The following is a 22,231-nucleotide window of genomic DNA, read 5'->3' as shown; positions in this document are numbered from 1 at the left end:
TATATATATATATATATATATATATATATGTGTGTGTGTGTGTGTGTGAGTGAATGGAAGACAATGGAACAGCTATTTTGTGTCTGTTAAATAATTTATGTACTCTAATGATCTGGTCTTTTGTATTGGATTGTTATCTTAATAAAAAAAATTATTATCTATTGTTGGTTTTCTTAAATATTCAAATCGGATTCTTATTTAAGATCCTTGTAACTAAAAAGAATTATCAGTGCCACAAAATATCTTAGACCTGGATCATTTAAAAAAAAAAAAAAAAAAACAGACCCAACCCACAGCATCATAGAGATAATACTTGTCAATGGCCATGAAGTGCTTTTCCACATGTTCACTCTTTTTTTTACATCAATTACCGTATATCAAGACTATTTTACTTCAACCCAAGCAAAAGGAAGGTAATACATGGATGACCACACATTCCTGCAAAACTCCACTTGTGTCAAAAGGACCAATAAAAAATATTGTGAAACCATATTTATTACAATAGGATATTTTTGAGGTATTAACAATTCTAATAATTTATTTTCAGGTGTGTCAATACATGAAGTGAAATAGAAAATCCAAACAAGACATTAATGAAAGCAAATCAAAGAGATCAACAGAAGAAAAAAATTATAAATCAGGATGTACACAACTGCATTTGAATCCAGGGATTTATTGTAAATTAATGCTTCACAGCTCATCTGCTTTCTTTCTTTCTTCTGAAGCAGCCTGTGACGGCTCATTGCATATTTCTCTGCCCTGCTGCATCGACAATCATTGCCTGGATGCAAAGTGAGGTCTGTGCCTTCACGTAAACAAGCCTTGCGCTGCCACAGTGCATTAGTCACAGCCCTAGTCTGGCCTTTTCAAAGTCGCTACACCCACTCAAACTGCTAATAGATCCCCAGAATTTGATAGTTGCCTTGCAGGGATCCTCACAATGGAGATGCTGTTCCTGTGCATTAGCGTGTGCTTCACTTTTGAACATAGTAAAATATATAGAGAAATAAAACACCATTATACTCCTTCTGTGAATATTATTTTAAATGCAATAAACCCATCAAATATTTTTTCTGCTGGAGAAAAAATAACTTCACCTGGAAAAGTCCCCTTATGTAATGAACACCAAGAGCAATGCAAGTATAGCACAATATTCTATTCAGTCTATTGCTTGTTATGAAGCCATAGCAAATAGAGATGAACCATCTAAGGCTGTTTGAAGACAGGAAAAGACAGTATTGAGCTTATTAGACCCTCCCTAAAATTAACCAGCTGTTTGTTGGAAAGGCTGCTTTGTACTGTATATCTCCAGTCTCACAATGAGCACGGTTCCTCATCGTGTAACATCAAATTATCCATGGTTGGGAGACATCCCTGCGTCTCCTCTCCCACCTCTCCTCCCACTAAGCTGGGTTTATAGGCAGCAGTCCGGTAGGGGTAATTTCTGCTCACACTCCAGGGAAATTACTTTGTGTTGTTAGAGAAGAGACAGTTTGAAAACTGCTTTATCACACTCTCCAACTCTAATAATGGTAAACATTTGTATGCTAGTGAGAAATAGAGCCTGCTCATACGGACACAATATAAGGAAAATATGTGTCCGCATGCATCTACTGGAACAGGAAATTGTGAACTGAACTGGGCTTTTGTTTCTGCCAAACTGACTTAAGTAATAAAGAAAGGCATGGCAATGCACACATATGAGCATGTTCATCCTCAATGTTGTATTGATGCTATTTTCCTACCCTGAGCTGCTACACTGTGCATCTTGCTTAGCTGTTGAATAATTCCTGCACTGTGCTCTGTTGTGGCAAGTCTGGTGCAGCCTGACTGCGCCACACGGCAACAACTCTGCATTTGCATTCAGCGCACACAGTTTTGCGCCTATGTACTCACCCAAACATCTTCCAGTCTGTGTCAATTGATTTGATGGGGAGAATTGAAACATGCTGTTGAAGTCAGCTTTTTAAAAGCAACTGCAATTTTCTGTCAGTTATTAAAGGGTTTTCTGATATTTTTTTCTCCCGAATCATCCCAAAATCTGATGGTAATCTGACAAAATATTGTAAAACATACATTTACAACCACCACATCTGTCTAGAGAAGAAGGTTATATGTGGCATTTAAGCTCAAGGGCCTTAAAAAGAAGAAATGGTGCTGAAATGTCAGCTCTATTTTAAAACGGCATGCATGCTGATGTGTTGACCTCTTTGTACTGTGTTTAAAAGGTTGTGTAGCTGTAGAAAAAGAAAATTGGGTGGAGGTATCGGCTTTCTCGTAGAAAAAGGAAAAATACATTTTAAAAGTCTTTGTCAGTAAAGTAAAATAGCTTAAATTCTTGTCAAATGATTCTGTTAGGCGCTGCCTAACACATTTCGCTCCTGTCACTGGGTCAAATAAATCTTGATCTGCTCTGCAAACGCCATTGATTAAAACATCAACCCAACAAGGACCTGATAAGATCCCATATGTATCTGACTTATTCTTTTTCTTTAAACCCTAACACTAAACCTCATCTACAATGGAATCTCTACTTCATATATTGTTGCTACACCAAAAAAGAAAATGAAAATGATAACCTGACAGCTGCTAAGCACAAGAATACCACTTAGACATTTATGAAAGATGGTATTTGGAAAACAAAATTGCATAAAAAATTTAAGACTTGAAAGAAAAGATATGGCTGATTTACAGTGATGTAAAGAATTTAGACCTCACAAAAGGTGGTTTGTTTTTATAACAAATTTGTATAAACAGATATATCCATCTATCTCTCCCTCCCTCCCTTCATCCATCCATCCCTCCATCCATGCATCCCAACAGTCTACATTCTAGAAACATTGCAAGTAAATAATTCCATATAAATGATTTAAAAAATAAATGGTATAAATAAACGAAACTGATTAAAATATTTTAAACTTCATGTAAAGGGCAACAACAGTCCATTACATTCCTTTTTTTTTTTTTTTTGAGAATTAAAAGAGGATATTTCCAAATTTAATTCTACTTAGTATTGATAAAAAAATCCCACAGAGGCAGTTCCTTCAAAAAATAGTTACTTAGTCTTTTGCTGAAATATTCTCTACTTTTAAGATCTAACACATATTTATGCTGGTGTGTTTATGACTGTTCACTAAAAGGGAACACCAAAGTAAGACTAACGGCTAAAAAAAAGAAAGAAAAGCGATCCACCCTGTGCATTCAGTAAGAGATCGCTGATGTTTAACTTTCATGGGAGGTGTGAAAGGAAACTACATTTCTGTAAGAATAACATCCAAAGCTTGGCCTGAAAGCTGTTTAAAAAAGTCAGATTCAAGTTTGCTACAAAAATAAGGAAAAGGACTAGCCATTTAGAAATAATGTAATTTGGACAAATGGGTCTAAACCTAAATATTATAGACATAAGAACAGAGTATATATTTGCTGTCGCCAAAATAAGACATTTCAGGAAAACCAAAAACAACATACCAACTTCAAAGCATGGGATCAGATTAAATAAATTCCATCTAGGTAAGGACGTTTATTTATATAACACATTTCAACAACAAGAAAAGTCCAAATGCTTTACTTTCATCATCACCATCATCATCATCAACAACAGCAGATGTATTTCCAAACTACATTATGAGAACACAATAAAAACAGTTTATTAAAAGTTTGCCTTTAAATTGTTCAAATTCTGTCTTTGTTACTATGTTTTACAATTTCAAATTTTTAATGTTTTTCTTTTACAGGTTTTTGACTCATTGACTTATGTTTGTTTGTTTTTTTTCTATATTATAGGCGAATTTACAAACTGGTGGAGCATTGTTTTCTTAATCAGCTTGGTAAGATAACACTGGCCACTTTTCCCTGAATAACATTGCATCTATGATCATTTTGGTGGCCATTAGCTTTTTTTTATACTGCCCCCCTAATCAAAAAACAAGATATCTGATGTAAGTTTGCAAACTTTAAATGTTATAAGAAAATTTGGATGTTTGGCTTAAAAAAAGAAATAACAGGGGTCCAGTGACTGCCTAAACGTGCAGCAGGTTGGGCATCTGTGAGCAGCCTAATAAAGACAAACCACAAGCAGCAGTGCTTGTGATATGTGCAACCAAACACCTACTACTATAGCGGGGGGTTCAAAGCGAAACTAGACCTAATTCAAGTTAATTCCTGAAATACATGTTCGCTGGTGGGTAAATGATTTTCAAACAAAAATCTTAAGATGATGATACATATATACACACATTTGAGCTGTGTTGTATTTAAACCCTGAATATTTTATTTTCCTTATCAGAAAAACAATGCTTAATGTCATCTCAAAATGTTTTGTTGGATCAAGGTCTATGAATTCAGCTCGTCATTCCAACACATTAGAATGTTAGTCTAGATGCTGCCCACTTGTTGATGTGTTTAGGATTTCTGTCTTGATTTATTAAATATGAGTTGTTAGAGGGCTGTCTGACAAACAGTTTTGAATTTACAAAATCAAAGATTGATCTTCTCATTCATAAAATACTTCTATGTTTGTTTTTAGCCCGGTCTCTGTGTTCTTTGGCAAACTGCAACACTTTTAACATATGCAGGTTCTTTCAGTGATACTCTGCAACGGCTTATTGTTGGTAGATTGGCTTCACATATGCATGTTCTAAATTTCACAGTAATACCGGTTTACTATAATGTGTGGCATTGGGTTTTTATTTTTATTTGTTGTCCAATATTTAATCCATTGGAATGATTGAATTCCATTTTCTCCTGCATCTTTTGATTTGGTTTTCGATTTTGAGGCATTAAGAATAATGCCAGTTCCATAGCCTAGTATTTTCTGTAGTATTTTATATTTTACTCTCTTAATCAATGTTTTAATTAGAGTTTACCTTTGATCAAAGAAAATATACATATTTTTTGTAAATGTTCAGATGAGCTATGAGAGATATGCACTATAACCGCATCAATCCCTACATTTTCAGTACCCGAACTCAGTAAAGTTCATGGGACGCTATTATCAGGCCAGTTACACCACATACAGGTCATCAAACCATCAGACATCACAATACAACATGGACACAGACATGACAAACACCTGACACTTATGCAAACACTCACCCATACCAATGGAAAATTAAAGGATAGCCAAAGTATCCAGAGAGAACCCACACATGCTCACAGAGAACATGCAAACCCCAGACCAGGATTGTAACCCAAAGCGTTCTTGCTACAAGGCAATAATGCTGCCAGCTGTGCATCATGCAGCGCCCAAAGATAACCAAACAGCATAATATTTTCGGACCTCTTTAAATAATTGCCAACTGTGTGACAGCTGTTTTATTTGTTGTGTTTGTTATATCAAAGGATGAATGATCTCACCAATGAAACTGCACGTTGCTATTGTTTTAAACATGCCCATTTCAATTTATCATTTAATTACCTAGAATCAGAGGAATGCATTTCATGGGTTTCTATTACCCTACTACAGCTGTTAGTGGATTGTTTGCCAGATTGAAATACAATTTCTAAAAAAGTGATAGGTCTGATTTGTAAGGTTGGAAATCTGCCTCTTAAGTGCAGATTCCAAGAATCCATGGGGTTACTGTTGGGACAGGTAGCTTATCCTGCCTGTGCAGCTACGTTGAATGCGTTTAAAACCGGCTTCATAACTGCTTCTTCCCTCAGGTATATTAAATACCATATCTGATTCTTTTGTTATTCAAGTGAAATCTGATATTTCTTTAAAATAATGCCAATGCAAGATAATAAAAAGGTTTCAGCAAGGTGCTAAGGTAAGTTCACCACATCAGGAACATCACTGTAAGTAACTTCTGTAGACAGAGACAGTAAGAGAAGACAATAGCCAATAGTGAGCCATGCGCAAAACAATAGAGCCTGTAGGATCGCCTGTGAGATCCACGAACAAGCAGAGGTTTATCAAAGGCTTCCTTGCGATAGTGGAATATCAGAAATAGTTTTCGTTTTAAATAATATCCTAACCCATACATGAAAAATCGGACAAAACAAATTTCCTCAGGCATCGGATGTGCTGCAGGAAATGTGAATGTGGCTACTTACAGTTCTAAGGAACTGGATCTCATCCTCTCCTTCTCCGCCTTCAGCCATGGCTGCAAAGGAGCCCTTTCAGACTCCGCTGGCTCCGCTCCCCTTGTCGATATTAGCATACAGCTAATTCACAGCCATAAAACGGGAAGAGTACCGCAGCATGTGTCAGTCAAGCCCGTGTGCTTACGCCCGGCAGAGGAGTGCGTCTCAGCATCGGCGCGGAAAGAGTAACGCAGAAACGGCGGCCGCCTGGGTTCTTTATCGTCGACGTCACCGATAAGGCTTATCAACACGGTCGTGAAAGCGCGAATATTCAAACAATGAGTTGGCTGAATAGAGTGTGAAGATGTTATTTTGTTTTGTTTTTTCTCGCCTTTTTTTGCCAGGCTACAGCTTTAATTTCCCAAAGGAAACTCACGGAATGTGCTATTTCCAGAGAGAGTCTAGATCAGCACCATGGTCAGCGCCCTGCTGCGCCCACACAAGATTCTGCACAACCGCTGCTCTGCTGCAAGCCTTAGAAACATTTTATGTACTTAATGCATATTAACACAAACACATCTAAGCTGAAAATGCATTATTTCCTTCTAATAATTTGAACAAGTCAAATATATTTTCTTATTGTACTGTGAAATTACTTATTTATCATAAGAAGCTGTTGTTTGTTCGAATTAACAGTTGTATTCTTAACAATTTACCATGAAGGACGGTTCATAGCATCCAAGTAGAATTAAATTCCAATCTGGATTTAAGAGTTATTACTAAACTAGAAATTAAATCAAATTCACTCGACAAATATAAATAAATGCTTATTTTTATGAGCTTACGGGCTGATTTGTTTCCAAACGGTAGCTCACATTGCCCCATACATAACACAATTTGATTATTTCCAGTTTGACAGTATATTCAAAAATGGTTTCACAATACAATGCTGCCCTCTATTGCCTAAATTAAGAAAAGTTTTGCCCCAGAGCCCCCCTGAATGCTTTCCTCTGATTAGAACAATAGCATGTATCTGAGCTAATAAAAAATAAAATTATATGTATTCAAATTTGTTCCTCACGTTTATTTTTTTTTTTTTTTTACAGTTTTATGTATACTTTTTAAAGTTGGGTTAAAAAGACTGCAAGCCTGTCCCACTGACTCCCATCATGATGAAGTGCTTCAAAAGGCTGGTTAAAGAACACAGCATCTCCAGTCTCCCCCCAACATTTTCCCATTCCAGTTTGCCTACTGGACAGAACCGCTCCACTGAGGACGCCATCACCTCTGCTCTTCACCTGAGCCTACAGTAGCACACCTGGAGGAGAAGAACACCCACATGCGGATGGTGTTCCTGGACTTTAGTTCAACCTTGATCACCATTATCCCACAGTATCTGATAGGCAAACTGGAACAGCTCGGCTTCAATACACCCCTCTGCAATTGTCTGCTAGGCTTCCTCCCAAGCAGACCTCAGTCAGTCCATGTTGGACAGAATACCTCTGATGTCATCACCCTAAGCACAGGCTCCCCTCAGGGCGAATTTAATGGCCTATTAGCAACAAAAAAACAAATATATCTCTGCAGAAATAAGTTAGTATAGTATATGCTCAAAAAGTAAAATAATTTCCATTTAAAGAGTAAATTGAAACATTAAAAATTTTAACATTACTGCTTCTTAAATGGGAATCAAATTTATGATGACTGGATTACAACTTGAATTTTCTGTATACCTACAGGCAGCTTAATGTTTTCCAAAGTCAGACATAACCATCAGAAATTATTTACTTAAATAATTAAAATCATTACTGTTATTAATTCAGAGTTTGAAAAATGCAGTAGTTATACTTCCAAGAAATGTATTATTTTCAATCCTATAGGAACCCTGCAGCTCATAATGCAAGTTTAAACATCATGGTCAGAATTTCTCATGCAAAAAAATCTAATGGTATCAAATTTTATTGATTGAGCTTTTAGATAACATTTATTCATTGTGCTGTTTTGATAAACTGCAAGTATTTCATCTTTTAACAGCTTATTTAATCTGTTAACAAATTAACTTTATGTCTTAGCTGTTTCATATAAAAAAAAAAGTCCAACTGTGTGCCAAAGATTATTTATCGGTTTTGCACATTTCAATATTGATTTAAAGGTAAACATCAAATACAAATCTTTTTTTTTTTTTTTCTGAGATATTAACATCCTACACTCAAGGGTGTATTAAGTACGCAAAGTTAGATATGTAATATTTCAGATCTAAAGTGACTACCAGATATAGGCTTTTCTCCTCAGTGGTAGATCATTAATGGGACACCATACTGTATTTTTAGGACAAATTTGTGTTCAGAGGTTTCCTTTTTTTCATATGATTCACATGACTGTTTTTAGACAAAGTATTTCCAGGACATTTAGACAAAACCTGATAGTATCAACACCATGCAGATATGACCATTTTCAAAACAAATAAAACAATAAAATCCCCTCCTATGAGGATATGTCTACATGCAGTCTCATGAGTGTAATCAGTCAACTGGTTTGGCTGAACCCAATGGTTAGTTGTTTGAGCCCACCAAAGAAGAATTTTTTTAAGCTTTGATGCCAGGTATTTAAAAAGGCACTGCAGTTTTTTCTCATGTAATTCAAACCAGCAGTGCCATAGTGAAAATCCAGCACCCAACATATCTCATCCCTGTTGCAATATTCTCAATAACCAATGCATTTAATCATTTAAAAATAATAAAATGGGTGAGCTGTTCAATTCCAAAAAGACAAATGATTCACTATGTAAGTCCTGCTTTTGTCAAACCACTATAACTTATTAAAATATTTTGTCTCCTTTTGCACGCCATTTAAAAAAAAATAATAATAATTTATTCATTTTTATTTCATTTGATATGCAGCACAACTGACATTTTAATACAGTTCCATGTATTGCTGAATAGTATATTATTATAGGTACTGTATAATAATCTATTGAAGATACAGGTAGGGTGGATGGAAGGATGGACGGACGGATGGACGGACGGATGCATGGACGGATGGATGGACGGACGGATGCATGGACGGGTGGACTAATGGAGGAACTTATGGACTTATGGATGAACAGGTGAATAGATTTCCACTAATTAGTTCAGACTTAGATGTTAGTTAACATGTCATTTCATTTATTCAGTGTAAAGCCCTTTTATCTGAACTTTTTTGAATTTGCATCAGATGGTTTAGGGCAAAGGTTTGGATGTTATTTGATTCATGCTATTTGTGTCCCTTTGGGATTAATAAAATATTTTTTTTATTTAAATTAAATTTTTAAGACTCCACCCTGGTCAAATTATGAAGATGTATCTTGTTGTTTATGTTCCCCAAGCACTATTTTATAAAAAAGTAGTTCCATACCATCATAGTACCTTGGTTAAACAAGCTTTTTGACACCTTTGACTGTGTCAAGAACTCAATTAATTTGAATTTTTTTCAGTTTTTGCCATCTATTTTCCATTTTAAAAGATGACTTTTTCACAGCAGCCATTCAACAGACAAGCATTTTTAATGGCACTTTTATGTAGGAACAAATTCATCGCATCTATATTTTCTGCAGGGGATAAATGTGCTTACAAATCTGCATTGCCATGTTTGAGTGTTTTTTTTAATAACCTTTTACTCTTTAAGTTTAAAAATTGTTTTTTTCTAATCACACAACTCAGTTTAAAAGAGTATTTAGGTATAATTCTTGCTTCTTGTTATTGATTTTTCCAAGGACCGTATTAGGTTTTTCTAAAGTGTATTAATAAAAAACACATATCTGATCATTTTGAAGAATAGACAACCATACATATTTTTAAAATACTATATACTTGGCCTATAACCCTCTTAGTAGTAGACAAAACATTTAACTTTAAACACTTTATTTACTGCAGCTGCAAAAGTTAGGTGCAAAATGATAAGGATTTTCATGTCTTTACTGAGACTTCATTGTTTTACACAAAATATTGTGTAAAACAATATTTTGCGGTAAAGGGCGGTTCTAGACAGGGGCCAAAGGGGCCAGTACCCCTGTATATCATGTCCTGGCCTGTTATGGCCCCTGTATTGAAGACATAATACTCAAAGAAATTCTAATGATGATATGTGCTGAAACAGTCACTGTTAGTGATAGGTCCTTTGGATCTATTTCATTTTTTTTTCTTTACAAAAATATGTTTAATTATCTAAAAACAATAAGGTGATAGCTTCAGTGGAATTGAGATAGGATCCCAGTTTTCAAAACAAATTAAAAAAAAACTTTAATTTTTACAGCTGAATTTATCAGTTGTTCTTGAGTACTAATTCAGATTTTATAGAAAACTGTAATTTTAACTTAAGTTAAGTCAAAAAATATGTAAAATTCTTGAATTATAAATTTATATTGACCTAATAAGACATAGAATTTTAATTAAACCTAATTGAATAGAAATGCCACTTCATTCAGCTATCTTAATATATTTGAATGCCTTGCTCTGTTTTTTATTTAATGTTTTTCGGGGCCCCCGTGGAAACACGCGGGCCCCCTCCTGCCCCCCTTGTACATTTTTTTCTAGAATAGTATGTACCGCCACTGGTTGAGGTACATACTGTGTGTGTACTTTCATAATAAATCGGCTGCCTTAATTTTGCATGCACAAACTCGCCACTATGCGGCTCTGTTTTACAACACATGGTGATAAATTAGCAGGTAACTGGTTAAATATGCCTATTTCGGTTTATCAGGGGGATTGTGATTTTGTCATAGGAAAGCAAAGATATTTAGGAAATAGATGCAACATTTTTGATCTTTCTGTTTCCGTTTTTCTCCTGGACCCTGGAGCTCTCCCATCACATGTCGCACCTGCAAGTCCAGCTGCACTGACTCAAACTGTGGGCTGGCCCCTTAAACACCTCCCAACCTATCAGAGAACGTGGATCCAGTGGGGAGCTTTCCTATTGGTTAAAGTTCCTGTTCATCACAGAAGGCCAGCCCGGAGAAGCTGCGGTGAGCATAGGCTGGCTTCAGAACAGCGATGTGAGGCATTATATTTACATTATACCGAACCGGGTAAGTCTATTTTTTACATATTAACCCTGTGAGGCTTTAATTTCTCCTCTTGTAGTTGCAGGAGATTGTAGCTCATTTTAAACTGCAGAGAAAACACTGTATAGTAACCTCATAGGGGGATATTTGCAGTTTTAATACATAACATGTTAAATAATAATAAAGTTACTGCAATGTTCGTCAATTTCATTTACACTGCTGTATTGTATGTTGTAAGAAGCATGTTGCCATGTTAAGGATGACAACAGTCGTGGTTGCTACAAGGTTACAGTAGCCCACTGGATTATGTTGTGACAAAACAGGGTTAACATTTAAAGCATAGGACTGTGTTTATAAACATGTTTGATGGCAGCTCGGCGTAGGGTCCCGCGAGTCCTTTAAGCCTATGCAGGGGCCCAATAAGTGAGATGAGACATGTTTAAGGTGCTAATATAAACCTGACAGAGACAGTGAATAGGACAGGGGACAGATTAAAAGAAGATTGGGGATAGAAATTGCAGGGTTGGGATGCGTCTGGTTTGTTTCACAAGAAATTATGTAGGGGCCCAATAAGTGAGACGACTAGGATGATCTACAAACGTGCATGTGTTTAAAAGGTTTTGTTTCTTTCCTCTACAGGGATGGAGCTAGATGGGGGGCCAGGGGTGGCCATGGCCACCCTTAGCCAATCATTGGCCACCCCTACTATTTTTTTACCCTCTATTACAGACGGTTGCAGCAGTAATACTCTCAAGTGGAATATTCAAAATATTTTAATTTTTCATATATTAACAATTACTTCAAAACAAAAACAATGTGGTTAATTATGCACATCAATATACTAACATTAAAGATGGTAATTCATGCTCTTTTCAGAACTAGATTTTGTGTTATATGGGGTAAAGTGAAAATGATGCGTCTCTGAAAGTCATTTAGTCTTCCTTGAAATCATAGATAAATAACAATTTTAGTAAAAACTTAATAATAAATTTATGTATATATTAGAACTTATAGAAAATATCAATTTTATCCCGAATGATTTTTGATAAAAATAGGTAAGTAATGACAAATGAAGAGATGTTTGCCCCAGAACTCAAACCTGATAAAATTGTATCCATTATACCTTTATCTAGAAAGCACGGATGTTGGAATATGTGTCTATTTGGTAGCAAAGACTGTAGGAAAGTATAGTTTTTCTTTATTTAGAAAATATGGATGTTTTGCTCGTTAATTTTCCAGTTGCAATAGTATAGATGGACTCTGAGGTTCTGGTGCCTATTCACTTTCAGCCACCCCTCAATGTACATGGGTTATTGCCTGGCCACCCTTATAAAAATTTTCTGGCTACGCCTTTGTTTCGCTAGAGGGTTTAAGGGGTTTACGGGTTTAGAAACACCATTGAAATTTAAAGTTTTCTTTCTTTATCTTGTCACTGATATTGTAGTAATCTAACTATTTTATTTGATCCATTAACTAAAATAAATTATATGGAAAATTGAGGGTCCTTTATATAGTTCACAATTTACAGTGCCTCGCAAAAGCACCCTTACCCCTTGATCTTTTCCAACCTGTTTATAAGTTCAACTTGGATCAGAATGAACTGATCCAAGTATTGCATCAGATATTGGTTGCGATGTTGACTAATTAGTCGGATCTGATATCGAATTAATGAAACCAATCCAGCATTCCGATCCAGTCATTTCTATTATACTTAGACTTAGACAAACTTTGTCATTTTGTATGCACATGTATACAAAACGAAATTTCGCTGCATACAGCTTACAGCAGTGTAATGAGATTGCAGTTGGAGTAAGATAACATTACCAATATTAAGTGCATCAGTGATCAGAATGTACACAATGTAGGAGAAAAAGAAAACAGTTTAAATAATGGTGCAAAAGGGCATTGATATGGAAACGTTCAGTGCAGTGCAAAAATAAATATGGTGCAAAATGCAGTAGAACTATTTTATTATATCATACAAAGCAAGTTACAGTGATTTAATTATTTCAAGTTTATGACTGTGAAGCTTATTATGTTACAGAAAACAGTTAGAAATGAGTTATATCTGAGTTACTTGTTACCCTTTCTAATAATTTTTATATCAAGCATAATTCCTTTACTCACATGGCAAGGTGTTGAGTTAGTCGGTATCAGATATCGTGCAATATGCTCAGGCCATGTATTGCTATTGGATTGGATCAGTACATCTCGATTACATCCAAAAAGACCAGATTTTAAGTTTTTCAGAATTATTGTTTTGAAGCATCTTATCGTGGATAATACATTTTTGGCATAGCTAAATGCTTGGTGAAAAACTTGCATGGCTTCCTGACAATCAATCATCCTCCCCAATAAGATATTTGTTCTCGTTAAAAGATTTCCAAATTAATTCAATTCAATTCGGTTTATTTATAAAGTGCCAATTTACAACACATGTCATCTCAAGGCACTTTGCAATTCAAACAGATCATAAAGCCACATTGAATCAAAGTTTTCTATCTAAGGAAACCAGTTGATTCCATCGACTCATTGACTCAAAGGCAATCCCTCACACCAAACATGCTTGTAGCAACGGTGGACAGTAAAGAAAATTACATGATGAAGGATGTTTAAATCAAATGTCTTTGTGAGTATGCTAAAGGTATATTAATAAAATAGCTAATTTAATTGATTAGTTGGCTTTGGATTCATTATATGTTATCAATAGAGACACTTTAGTTAGAAATTTTCTCTACTGTCTCTAATTGTATGTCTTTAATATTTATTTCTGTGTATTACTTTTTCTGCCACAGCATCAAACCAAGTGAAACATAGCCTGAGATCTTCCTTCCCACTCAGCGCTACAAATACTGCTTCAGGAACTAAAATGGCACCCATCATGGAGGGCACACACACCATCTTGCTTCTGTATGAACCCATCTATGAGCGTAGCAATATCAGCCTCTACCTTCCCAAGAGACGGACACCCATTTTCAACTACAAGAGCCGCAGCTCTTATTCAGCAAATGCTGATAATGACCATAACTGGGGAGTGCAGAATATGGCTGTGTCCAAACAAAGGGGCCAGTCTTCTGAATCTTTCTGCAGACTCTTCAACTCCCAACAGACAACAAAAGAAGCAGTTGCAGAGCTCTGCTGGCTTGCAGCTGAGCACTACCAGTTGCTGGCAGGTCTTTTATCGCTTTGCCGGGATTGTACTAACAAAGTCCGGATGGGTAACCATGATGGAAAATTCCCCGATTGCGAGGAAGATCCTGAAGTTCACCTTGGGGTTCAGGCTCCGTGCGATGAGAACTGCTCCATCTCTGAGCGTAAGGGCGCAGTCAAGAGCAAAAAAGTTAAGAGGCTGGAAGGCAAAAAGCCGGAAAGTTTTGAGGATATACGAAGACCTAAAGCAAAAAGGAAATTTTCTAAAGGAAAATCACACGTGGAGCCTACGACTGATAACAAGTTAGCCACATCTCAAGCTTTACAGGCAGAGCAGATCCCAGAGGAAAAATCCTCAAACCATGTGCCTGGCAGCACACCATGTAGCTCCAATGACAGAGAGGCCAATAAACCCATCATTACAATGGAGGAACCTTTTCAGATTACTCAAGAAAACTGGGACTTTGTGGAGAGCAACCAAACCATTGACTCTGTTATGGATTTCTGTAATGACTTCTCAGAGTGTGACGGAGAACTTGGCTATGCCTCGTCATCTTGCAGCCTAATAGTGGGCCTAAACAGACAGCAGAGTGGAGGCAACCTTCGTCCAATAAAAAATTTTGATTCTAACATGGTTGAGACGTTAGCTGGGAGTGGGTCAGCAGTCAACAAAACTGGACTTAAGGTGTACAGTGACACCAACCAAAGAAACACGGCCATCAGGGTAGTTGCAAAATTGCAGGATGTTGAAGGTAAAGTTTTCAATGTTAGCCATGCATGTTCAAATGGAACTTTACAACACTCAGGGACTATCACGAGTAAACACGAGAGAGGAGAGTGTGGAATGCAAAATGGTGGCTATCGACTTGGAGAGAGTAAGAAAAATTGTACCAAACTTCCTGAGGGGCTACGGCTGCCCCTTTCTAACCCTGCAGAGCCTTCAGCTCCAGTCATATCCCATTCAAAGAGCCCCTCCTCACCTTCTCTTGCTGGAGTCTTCAACAAGTCATTCCCAGCCTCAAACAGCCTCCAAAGCATGTCACCTGTGCTTTCCCCTTTGTCTTCTAAGCAAATGAGTCCACAGCTCAACCACCGCATCGTCCTGCTTTCAGATAAGGATGAAGACCCCTGTCGAGATAGCTCCAATAACAAAGCTGTGCACAAAAGCTACTCTGAGGTCATTGATGGAAATGGTAACAAGCAGACTGTGACCCATCTGGACCTGGACCTCAACAGGCGACCAAGCAGCTCCAAACGGAACTCCTCCAGCAACTCCACAACAACAGGTGAGTTGTGAAAAAATCACTGTGAATAAACTGTCTCATGTACAGACTCCCTGCGCTGATGGGGATACAGATATTCTAGCTTTTATCACCTCAGCAGCACGTAATGTTTGTCAGAGTGATCCCTTCATCTCCCAACTCTGATGCTGGAGTTCAAAGAACTAAAAGACAGAAAGAAAATGGCTTGAAAGGAATTCAATTGCCTGGATTTGTATTTGTGTCAGACTTTCAAGAAACCTCCAGTAACAACTGCATACTGCCAAATGATTTACTCAAAGATGATTTACTTTGTAGCTCAAACTGTCTTCTAGTAGGTTTACTGGAACATGTGAGGGCTGCTGTTTAGAATCTTTGCCTGCTTTGGTTTTGGGTTATGCATGTGACCATAAATTAGAAACTCTCCAGCCTGGATGGGGCAGCCAGGTCCTGAGAAAGGTTTTATTGACCATCCATTATAAGCTTCCTTTCTCTACAAGGAGGGCAGAGATTAGTGGGAGTATCCTGGATCAAAGATTCAGTGATGACACAAAGTTTGACCTGACTGTAGATCATGTGAGCACAGATGTAACTTAAGCATATTCTACAAGTTAACTTTTAAAGATGTGCTTTACCTCCCACTCATATGCCATCAAAATGATTGTGGAGTGGGGCTGCAGAGAAAAGGATTAAAGCTTTTTTTTTTTTTTTCAACCTTTCGTAATCTCGTCTGTTGCATGTTCATCTGACAATAGGATAATACATGGATTTGAATTGTCCCAGTGTACTCTCTCTATACATATAATAATAAATCCACAGCTATAAGCCTGTTGAAACATGTCTTTTCACCACTTGGGCATTTTTTGTGAAAGTTCTGAACACATTTATTAAACTCACAGATTTATACAATACAGAGCAACAATGATGTACCAATTCTTTAATTGTTTGAGCTATAATCTAGGTTAGAGTAGATGCTGAATTTATTTTAAAATAGATTTGTATTTAAGTAAAACAACATAATGCTTTTCTATATAGTAAACATATAGAAATAATCAGGAGGTCAGTGGTCAACACAACCTCAATTGCAAATGCTTAGTTTGAAAAGACAGTCCAGAGGGACATTAATTAACCAAACATACATTTGTCAGGGTTTTGAGATGTAATCAAAAAAATGTTTAAAAAAAAACCATCACAGATACAGGTAAGCATGCAAGCTGAGCTTATAGCTACAATTTGAGCCTTTGATTAGGACTAGTATAACAGTGACTCCCTTATTTAGTCCAGTTTGGTCTTCTAGAAGGTTCTTACTTACATTTTCTGTTTTGATTTAAGCCCACTTATCAACTAATATGTTTTCTAGCTGTTATATATATATAAAAATTATTTCTTTAAGGGCAGAAAAAAATTACATATCCTTTCCATTGCTGTTCGGAAGCTCACAGTATTGTTGGTGTTCAGTGTTGTGTACCCATGATCATGGTACTGGAAAATTTCACACAAAATGCATTTAGACTGCAACTTTGCATATTTAAAGCAGTGAGCCTTTCTCTTCAAACATTTACTGCTGTGTCCCTTGAGTGTTTGGTTTCATTCTCTTGCCAAAGCAGGAAGAATCTTACCTCAAGGCCTCTGTACATTTGGAGCAAAACCATTGATCTGACTATGTGTTTACTGCAACATTTAACTACCTCCAATCCCTACGGTTGCAAGTAGCTCTTTAGCAGGATTTACTAATTGAAGTGTTGATAGTATTTGCAAAGTATCGGTCCTATTTTCTTTATTTTATTTTATTTTATTTAATAAGGATTGTTTCACCTCTTCAACAAAGCTGTGTTTCCTGTACTTTCAGTTGTTTTAGCAAATGAAACTAAAAGCTCAAGCTGAGTATTTTAAAGTGTTTTTCTTGAATATGGCTAAACCTCTTCAGATATGCTATTTTATGAACACAAAAATCTAACTGTATTTTATTGGTCTTTTATGTGACTGACCAACATAAACCATTGCAGGAAAAATGCCGTTTTATGCATTGTGTTTAGATTTCCATTTATTAGAATGAAAGTGCAGTGTGTATTTTTAATTGGTCCTACCAAGTCAATATTTTGTGAGACTTTAGCCGCTATTAAAACTGCTGTTTAAAGCAAAAGCTGTCTGAGATAAATCTGTGCAATATGTCCAAAAATGTATCACAAGATTAGCCTTTCATATTAGCTGGCACCAATAATTATTGAGTAGATTTTCGATTTACCCATTTAAAGGACAAAAGGAAAAAAATATATAAATTCTAATTTTTACTTTAATCTTTAACCTTTAGAAACAGGTCAGCTTTACAGTCGACATTGCTTAGCTTAGGTCTGCCTTTATAAGCCACCTATGATTATCACCGCAGGTTTAGGGCAGCAAACGATATGAAGGATATTCACCATCCCATAACACAGGCATCCCCAACCTTGTTCCTCGAGGCCCGCTGTCCTGCAGGTTTTAGAGGTTTCCTTGCTCCAGCACAGCTGATTTTAATTAAAAGCTGATTAACAGGCTTTTGGTCTACTGAAATTTGTTATAATCAGCTGTGCTAAAGCAGGGAAACCTCTAAAACTTGCAGGACAGCGGGCCTCGAGGAACAAGGTTGGGGATGCCTGCCATAACAGACCAGAGGTATCAGAAGTATTAATGTTTATTACTCAAATAGCAGTATGAATTCTACTGTTTAAAAACACTTTTGCAGAAGTTAGAGTATAAACTTAAGCTTTTTTTCAAACAAAAATATAAAAGTACCATTTTAAAAACACCTTAGAGTATAAAATTAAAAGTAATGAAGGAAAAGAGTTAAGGACAAATGCTTTAAACCTTATATTGGTTACTGCACTACCCAATTGAAGGACATTTTTCTACAATTCTGGATAATACCTTCCTTATACCTAAGTTTCTTTGTTTTATAACTAATGATAAGAGTGTCAAATTTAACTTAGCATCATCTTGAAAAGTGATTTATTTTGGTATGTGCCGAACAACAACTTGGTGCAGGACCGAGTCCAACCACAAAGAAATAATTTGTTTTGATGAAACAGATCATTTTAATGGTTTTGATTTTTTTAATACCAACAGGCCATAACGAAAATGAACTTAGATAAAACAAAAATAACAGGCCTATTTTTGATATGTTAGGAGGGGAAAGTAGGGATAATTGCAAAAAAGAATGTAAAGAGTAGAAGTGAAAAGTTGTCAAAAAAACTAATTACTCCAGTATAATACTTAGTTACTTACTTAATTAGGGTAATGCAGTATTTGTACTTTGTTACTTGACATCTGCAACAGACTATTTGCCTTGCTGCAGGCAGACAGTTGTACTCTGTCTGTCTCTCTGTCTTTCTGTCTGTCTGTCTGTCTGTCTATGAACTCTGTGTTCCAGCTATATAATATAATCCTTACACCATGAAGATGCCGCTGGCATGTCTCTCCAGCTGAGAATGATGTGTTCAGTGTGATATTCAGTGTCATTTTTCAGCTGCACATATTGTTTTGTATAAAGTTCAAAATTATTAATTTACACGACACAGCCATGCACCCTACAGCATATAGGACCTGTTGTAACTTCATTTTAACAACAGCTTGTTTTTCATGTCTTTCCATAGTGAAAAAACCATGAATGACAAAGAATTATCTCAATTATTTCAAAACAGGAACCTTACATTTTAGTGCTGCCAGAGCAAAGACTACCATTTTAGACTACCACGGCTCTATCTTTTGCAGTAGGCTTATTTTCATTTCATTTTCATATATTCAAAGCTCAGGACATTACATACGCAGACCATGCTTTAAATCTTCCCATAACTTTGTGTATCTGTTCCTTGGTTTTCATGAGGCTACATGTTTACTGGTGTTCTCATGGCTTATCTCACTGCATTCTTGAGACATGTGTAGTCCCAAAACTCACTTTCACTTTTTTCTTTATTTCAAATAAATTCTACAAAGGTCTAAGAACTTTCTCATGTTTTTTCACTACCGAGTAGCACACTGTAGCCAGTAAACATCATGCACTAGTCAAAACAGAAAACAGAAAGAACGCAAACAGAAAGAAGCTGGGGGTGTTAATTTTTCAGAATAAATGTAAACATTATATGATATTTAAATACATTTTAAGCTGAGATAATGATTAGTATCAGTCTGTGAATATACAGTATGCTATATCCAAGGTTTATTTTCATGTGAATATTTTTTCCCTTTGTATCAGCGCTGAAGTGTCGGCTTTCATGTTGTTGCAGCTGTGCGTCATATTCAGTTACATACAACTGTTTCATTGTACTATTAGTCACTACTTTGCAATACAAAACATTTAATTTAGTTTTTTCCAAATAAAAAATAAATTAATTCCAGGGGTTAGTAGATGTGTGTGAAGCCTTGACCGTTATGTTGAATAAAGGTGGAATTGTTTATTTTCCAAGCCCTTTGATGTTAGCTTCCCTGGTGACGGTGTACTTATTAATTGGTGTAATTAATGCAGTACTCCTGAATTTTAAAGAAGATTCATTTAATGTGCTGAGTCCAATGCTCCAGTGCCTCTACCTATTTGCACTTCAAACACCAAGGTAGATTGTTTGATTTGGTGACAGTGCTGTCATCAGTAACCTTCAGGGGAGCTAAACCTGGAAGATTCATGGAAGTTCAAGTGCCACTGTTGGGTAAAACTTATATAGTATTGCTTTAAAGGATGGAGCTGGCAATACAATGTTGTTTGAATTGGAGTCTACTTGAACGTTTGTTGGCAACCTCAATAATACCATGAAATGTGCTGATAAGACTAAAGCTTTAGGTGGAGATGTCTTGGAAAATCCCAATACAGTATTTTTCCCTCTCCTCAAGTGCTCATTATTATCTAAAATATGACAATAATGTAATAATTACATTTGCGAAACTGCTCCAGTAAGTTCTCCCCTCTAGTGCACTGCCAAGGAACATTGTTCCCAACATTGAAGACAAAGAGCAGCTCAATTACAATTCTGTTGTCCATGCTTCCAAAGCAGAGCACAAGGGGTGTCTTCTTTGTCAAGCTGTGCACAGCGGAAAAAAAGCACAAAGGTCCTTTTTTGTAACATTTAACCTGTTTTCCTCAATGAATAACTTTCCTCCTAAAACATCCTGGAACATTTCAGTTATGCTGTGTGTTTTTTTTTTTGTTTTTTTTTTTTTACTTTCCCCCTCAATAAACCCTTTTCAGTATCCAGCAGCTCTAGTGTCACATAGGGAAGCTAACTGAATACCATCTCTCCTTGGTCATGCCTTCCCTATACCTTTAAGTCTATATGATGAGACTTGAAACCTAGATCTTAATGACAACTCGGCCATCTTTGGCTGTATTTTTGCTTACACTCAAATGCAAAGAGATGCAGATCCTGGTGTGTTCACTTGCTGCTGCCTTTTAATGACAAGCATTGAAATGAATAAATCATTCAACATTAAAGTGCTGCATAGCCAACAAGCCTATGATAAAACAGAAAACTAAAAGGCAAATTAGGTGCACAAAATTTGATAGTTCCTGGCATTTTTCATGACTTATATTTAAAGTCAGTGAATCTTTTTTCTTGGTGTTGTAGGTAGGTAGAGGCTGTCAAATGTCATATGGTCTAGTTCTCTGCTTTTGAATAAGGAGGTTTATAGATTTTGTGGAATTAAAAAATATAGGAAACAGAAGGAGCTGTTTTTTATTTTTTGAGTTATTCATTAAATTTATGTTAATATGCACTTCTTTTTCTTTCTGTTTTGTGTTGGTTGACCAAGATTTGTCTCCTTAAAAATATATAAAAAAAAATGCCAGAAAAAGTGATTTCTTTTTGCTTAAAGGAGATGCTTTTAAATAGATATGAACCAATGGAAACTAAAATAATGCCAATTCAGGAATTCTGGATAGGGCATATTAATAGGCAGAAGGGTTCACATTTTTTACTGCAAGACATGCTGTATATGTGTCAGGCTTAGAACAAAAGGACCCACTTTTTGAGCAGGTTTCACAAAATGTTTATTTAAGATGGAATTGTAGAGAACAGCATCTAAGGCAGTAACAGGAGACAGCAGGTTAGTGACCATGTCTATCTGATGAAGGATGATAATGAACATGTGAGTCACTAACCTGGTCTTATAGTTCAGTCCGAGCCCAGAGGGTGAGGTTGTTCCAGTCAGTCGGCTACCAACGAGATGCAGCGGGCACCGCCCAGAGAATCCCAGGGGCTGAAGTCTCAGAGGTCGTGGGATAGGCAGGAGATCAGAAATGACATTACGAAGGAAGGCAGGATAATCCACAGGGCAAAGCCAGTGTCGAGGATGTGCTTAGGAGACCTGGTGAGGAGATCAGATATCCAGATAGGTACATAAGGGAAATGCAGGATGGTGTCAGGAATCAGTTTCAGGTTTGGTTAACAGCCAGAATCCAGCAGGAGTCCGAAGACAGGTCAGGCAAACAGATCAGAACGGGAATAGGCAGGCTCAGAGGTCCAAAGGCAGAACGGGTCATGATCAGGTAATCAGAACTCAATCAGGTACACTTGAGAACTCTCATCAAAGGCTTGAATAATCTGGCACTGATGACTGGTTGAAGGCTAGTTAAATACAGGCTGAAGGAATTGGATAAGATGAACAGTAATGAAAATTGGGCGGAGCTAGGCAGGTAAATTTAATGAGTATTCAGGCCAGTCATCAGCGCCAAGATCGTGACAATTTTTTTGCCTTTTTACTCCATGTAGCGATTATTCCATTACTGAAGTAGTTA

General features: G+C 36.6%; 2 protein-coding genes across 15 annotated transcripts in view; one reads left to right on the top strand and one right to left on the bottom strand.

The window, feature by feature from the left end:
- ryr3 (ryanodine receptor 3) overlaps window positions 1-6,230 on the bottom strand; it is a 134,713-nt gene extending 128,483 nt beyond the window's left edge. For all 13 annotated transcript variants that reach the window (XM_015373714.1, XM_015373717.1, XM_015373724.1 and 10 more), the window contains exon 1: window positions 6,055-6,230. In XM_015373714.1, the coding sequence (XP_015229200.1) occupies window positions 6,055-6,102 (48 nt within the window). In that variant the 5' untranslated portion in view covers window positions 6,103-6,230. The remainder of the gene's footprint in view (window positions 1-6,054) is intronic.
- A 7,654-nt stretch (window positions 6,231-13,884) lies between these two features.
- Window positions 13,885-22,231, top strand: part of fmn1 (formin 1) — a 75,088-nt gene continuing 66,741 nt past the window's right edge. For both annotated transcript variants that reach the window (XM_015373752.1, XM_015373751.1), the window contains exon 1: window positions 13,885-15,501. In XM_015373752.1, coding sequence (XP_015229238.1) covers window positions 13,935-15,501 — 1,567 coding nt within the window. In that variant the 5' untranslated portion in view covers window positions 13,885-13,934. The remainder of the gene's footprint in view (window positions 15,502-22,231) is intronic.

The sequence above is a fragment of the Cyprinodon variegatus genome, unplaced genomic scaffold (genome assembly GCF_000732505.1).
Source record: "Cyprinodon variegatus isolate N-32 unplaced genomic scaffold, C_variegatus-1.0 Scaffold91, whole genome shotgun sequence".
Lineage (NCBI taxonomy): Eukaryota > Metazoa > Chordata > Actinopteri > Cyprinodontiformes > Cyprinodontidae > Cyprinodon > Cyprinodon variegatus.
Note: the sequence above shows the minus strand (reverse complement) of the source record. Positions and strands in the feature narration are given on the sequence as shown.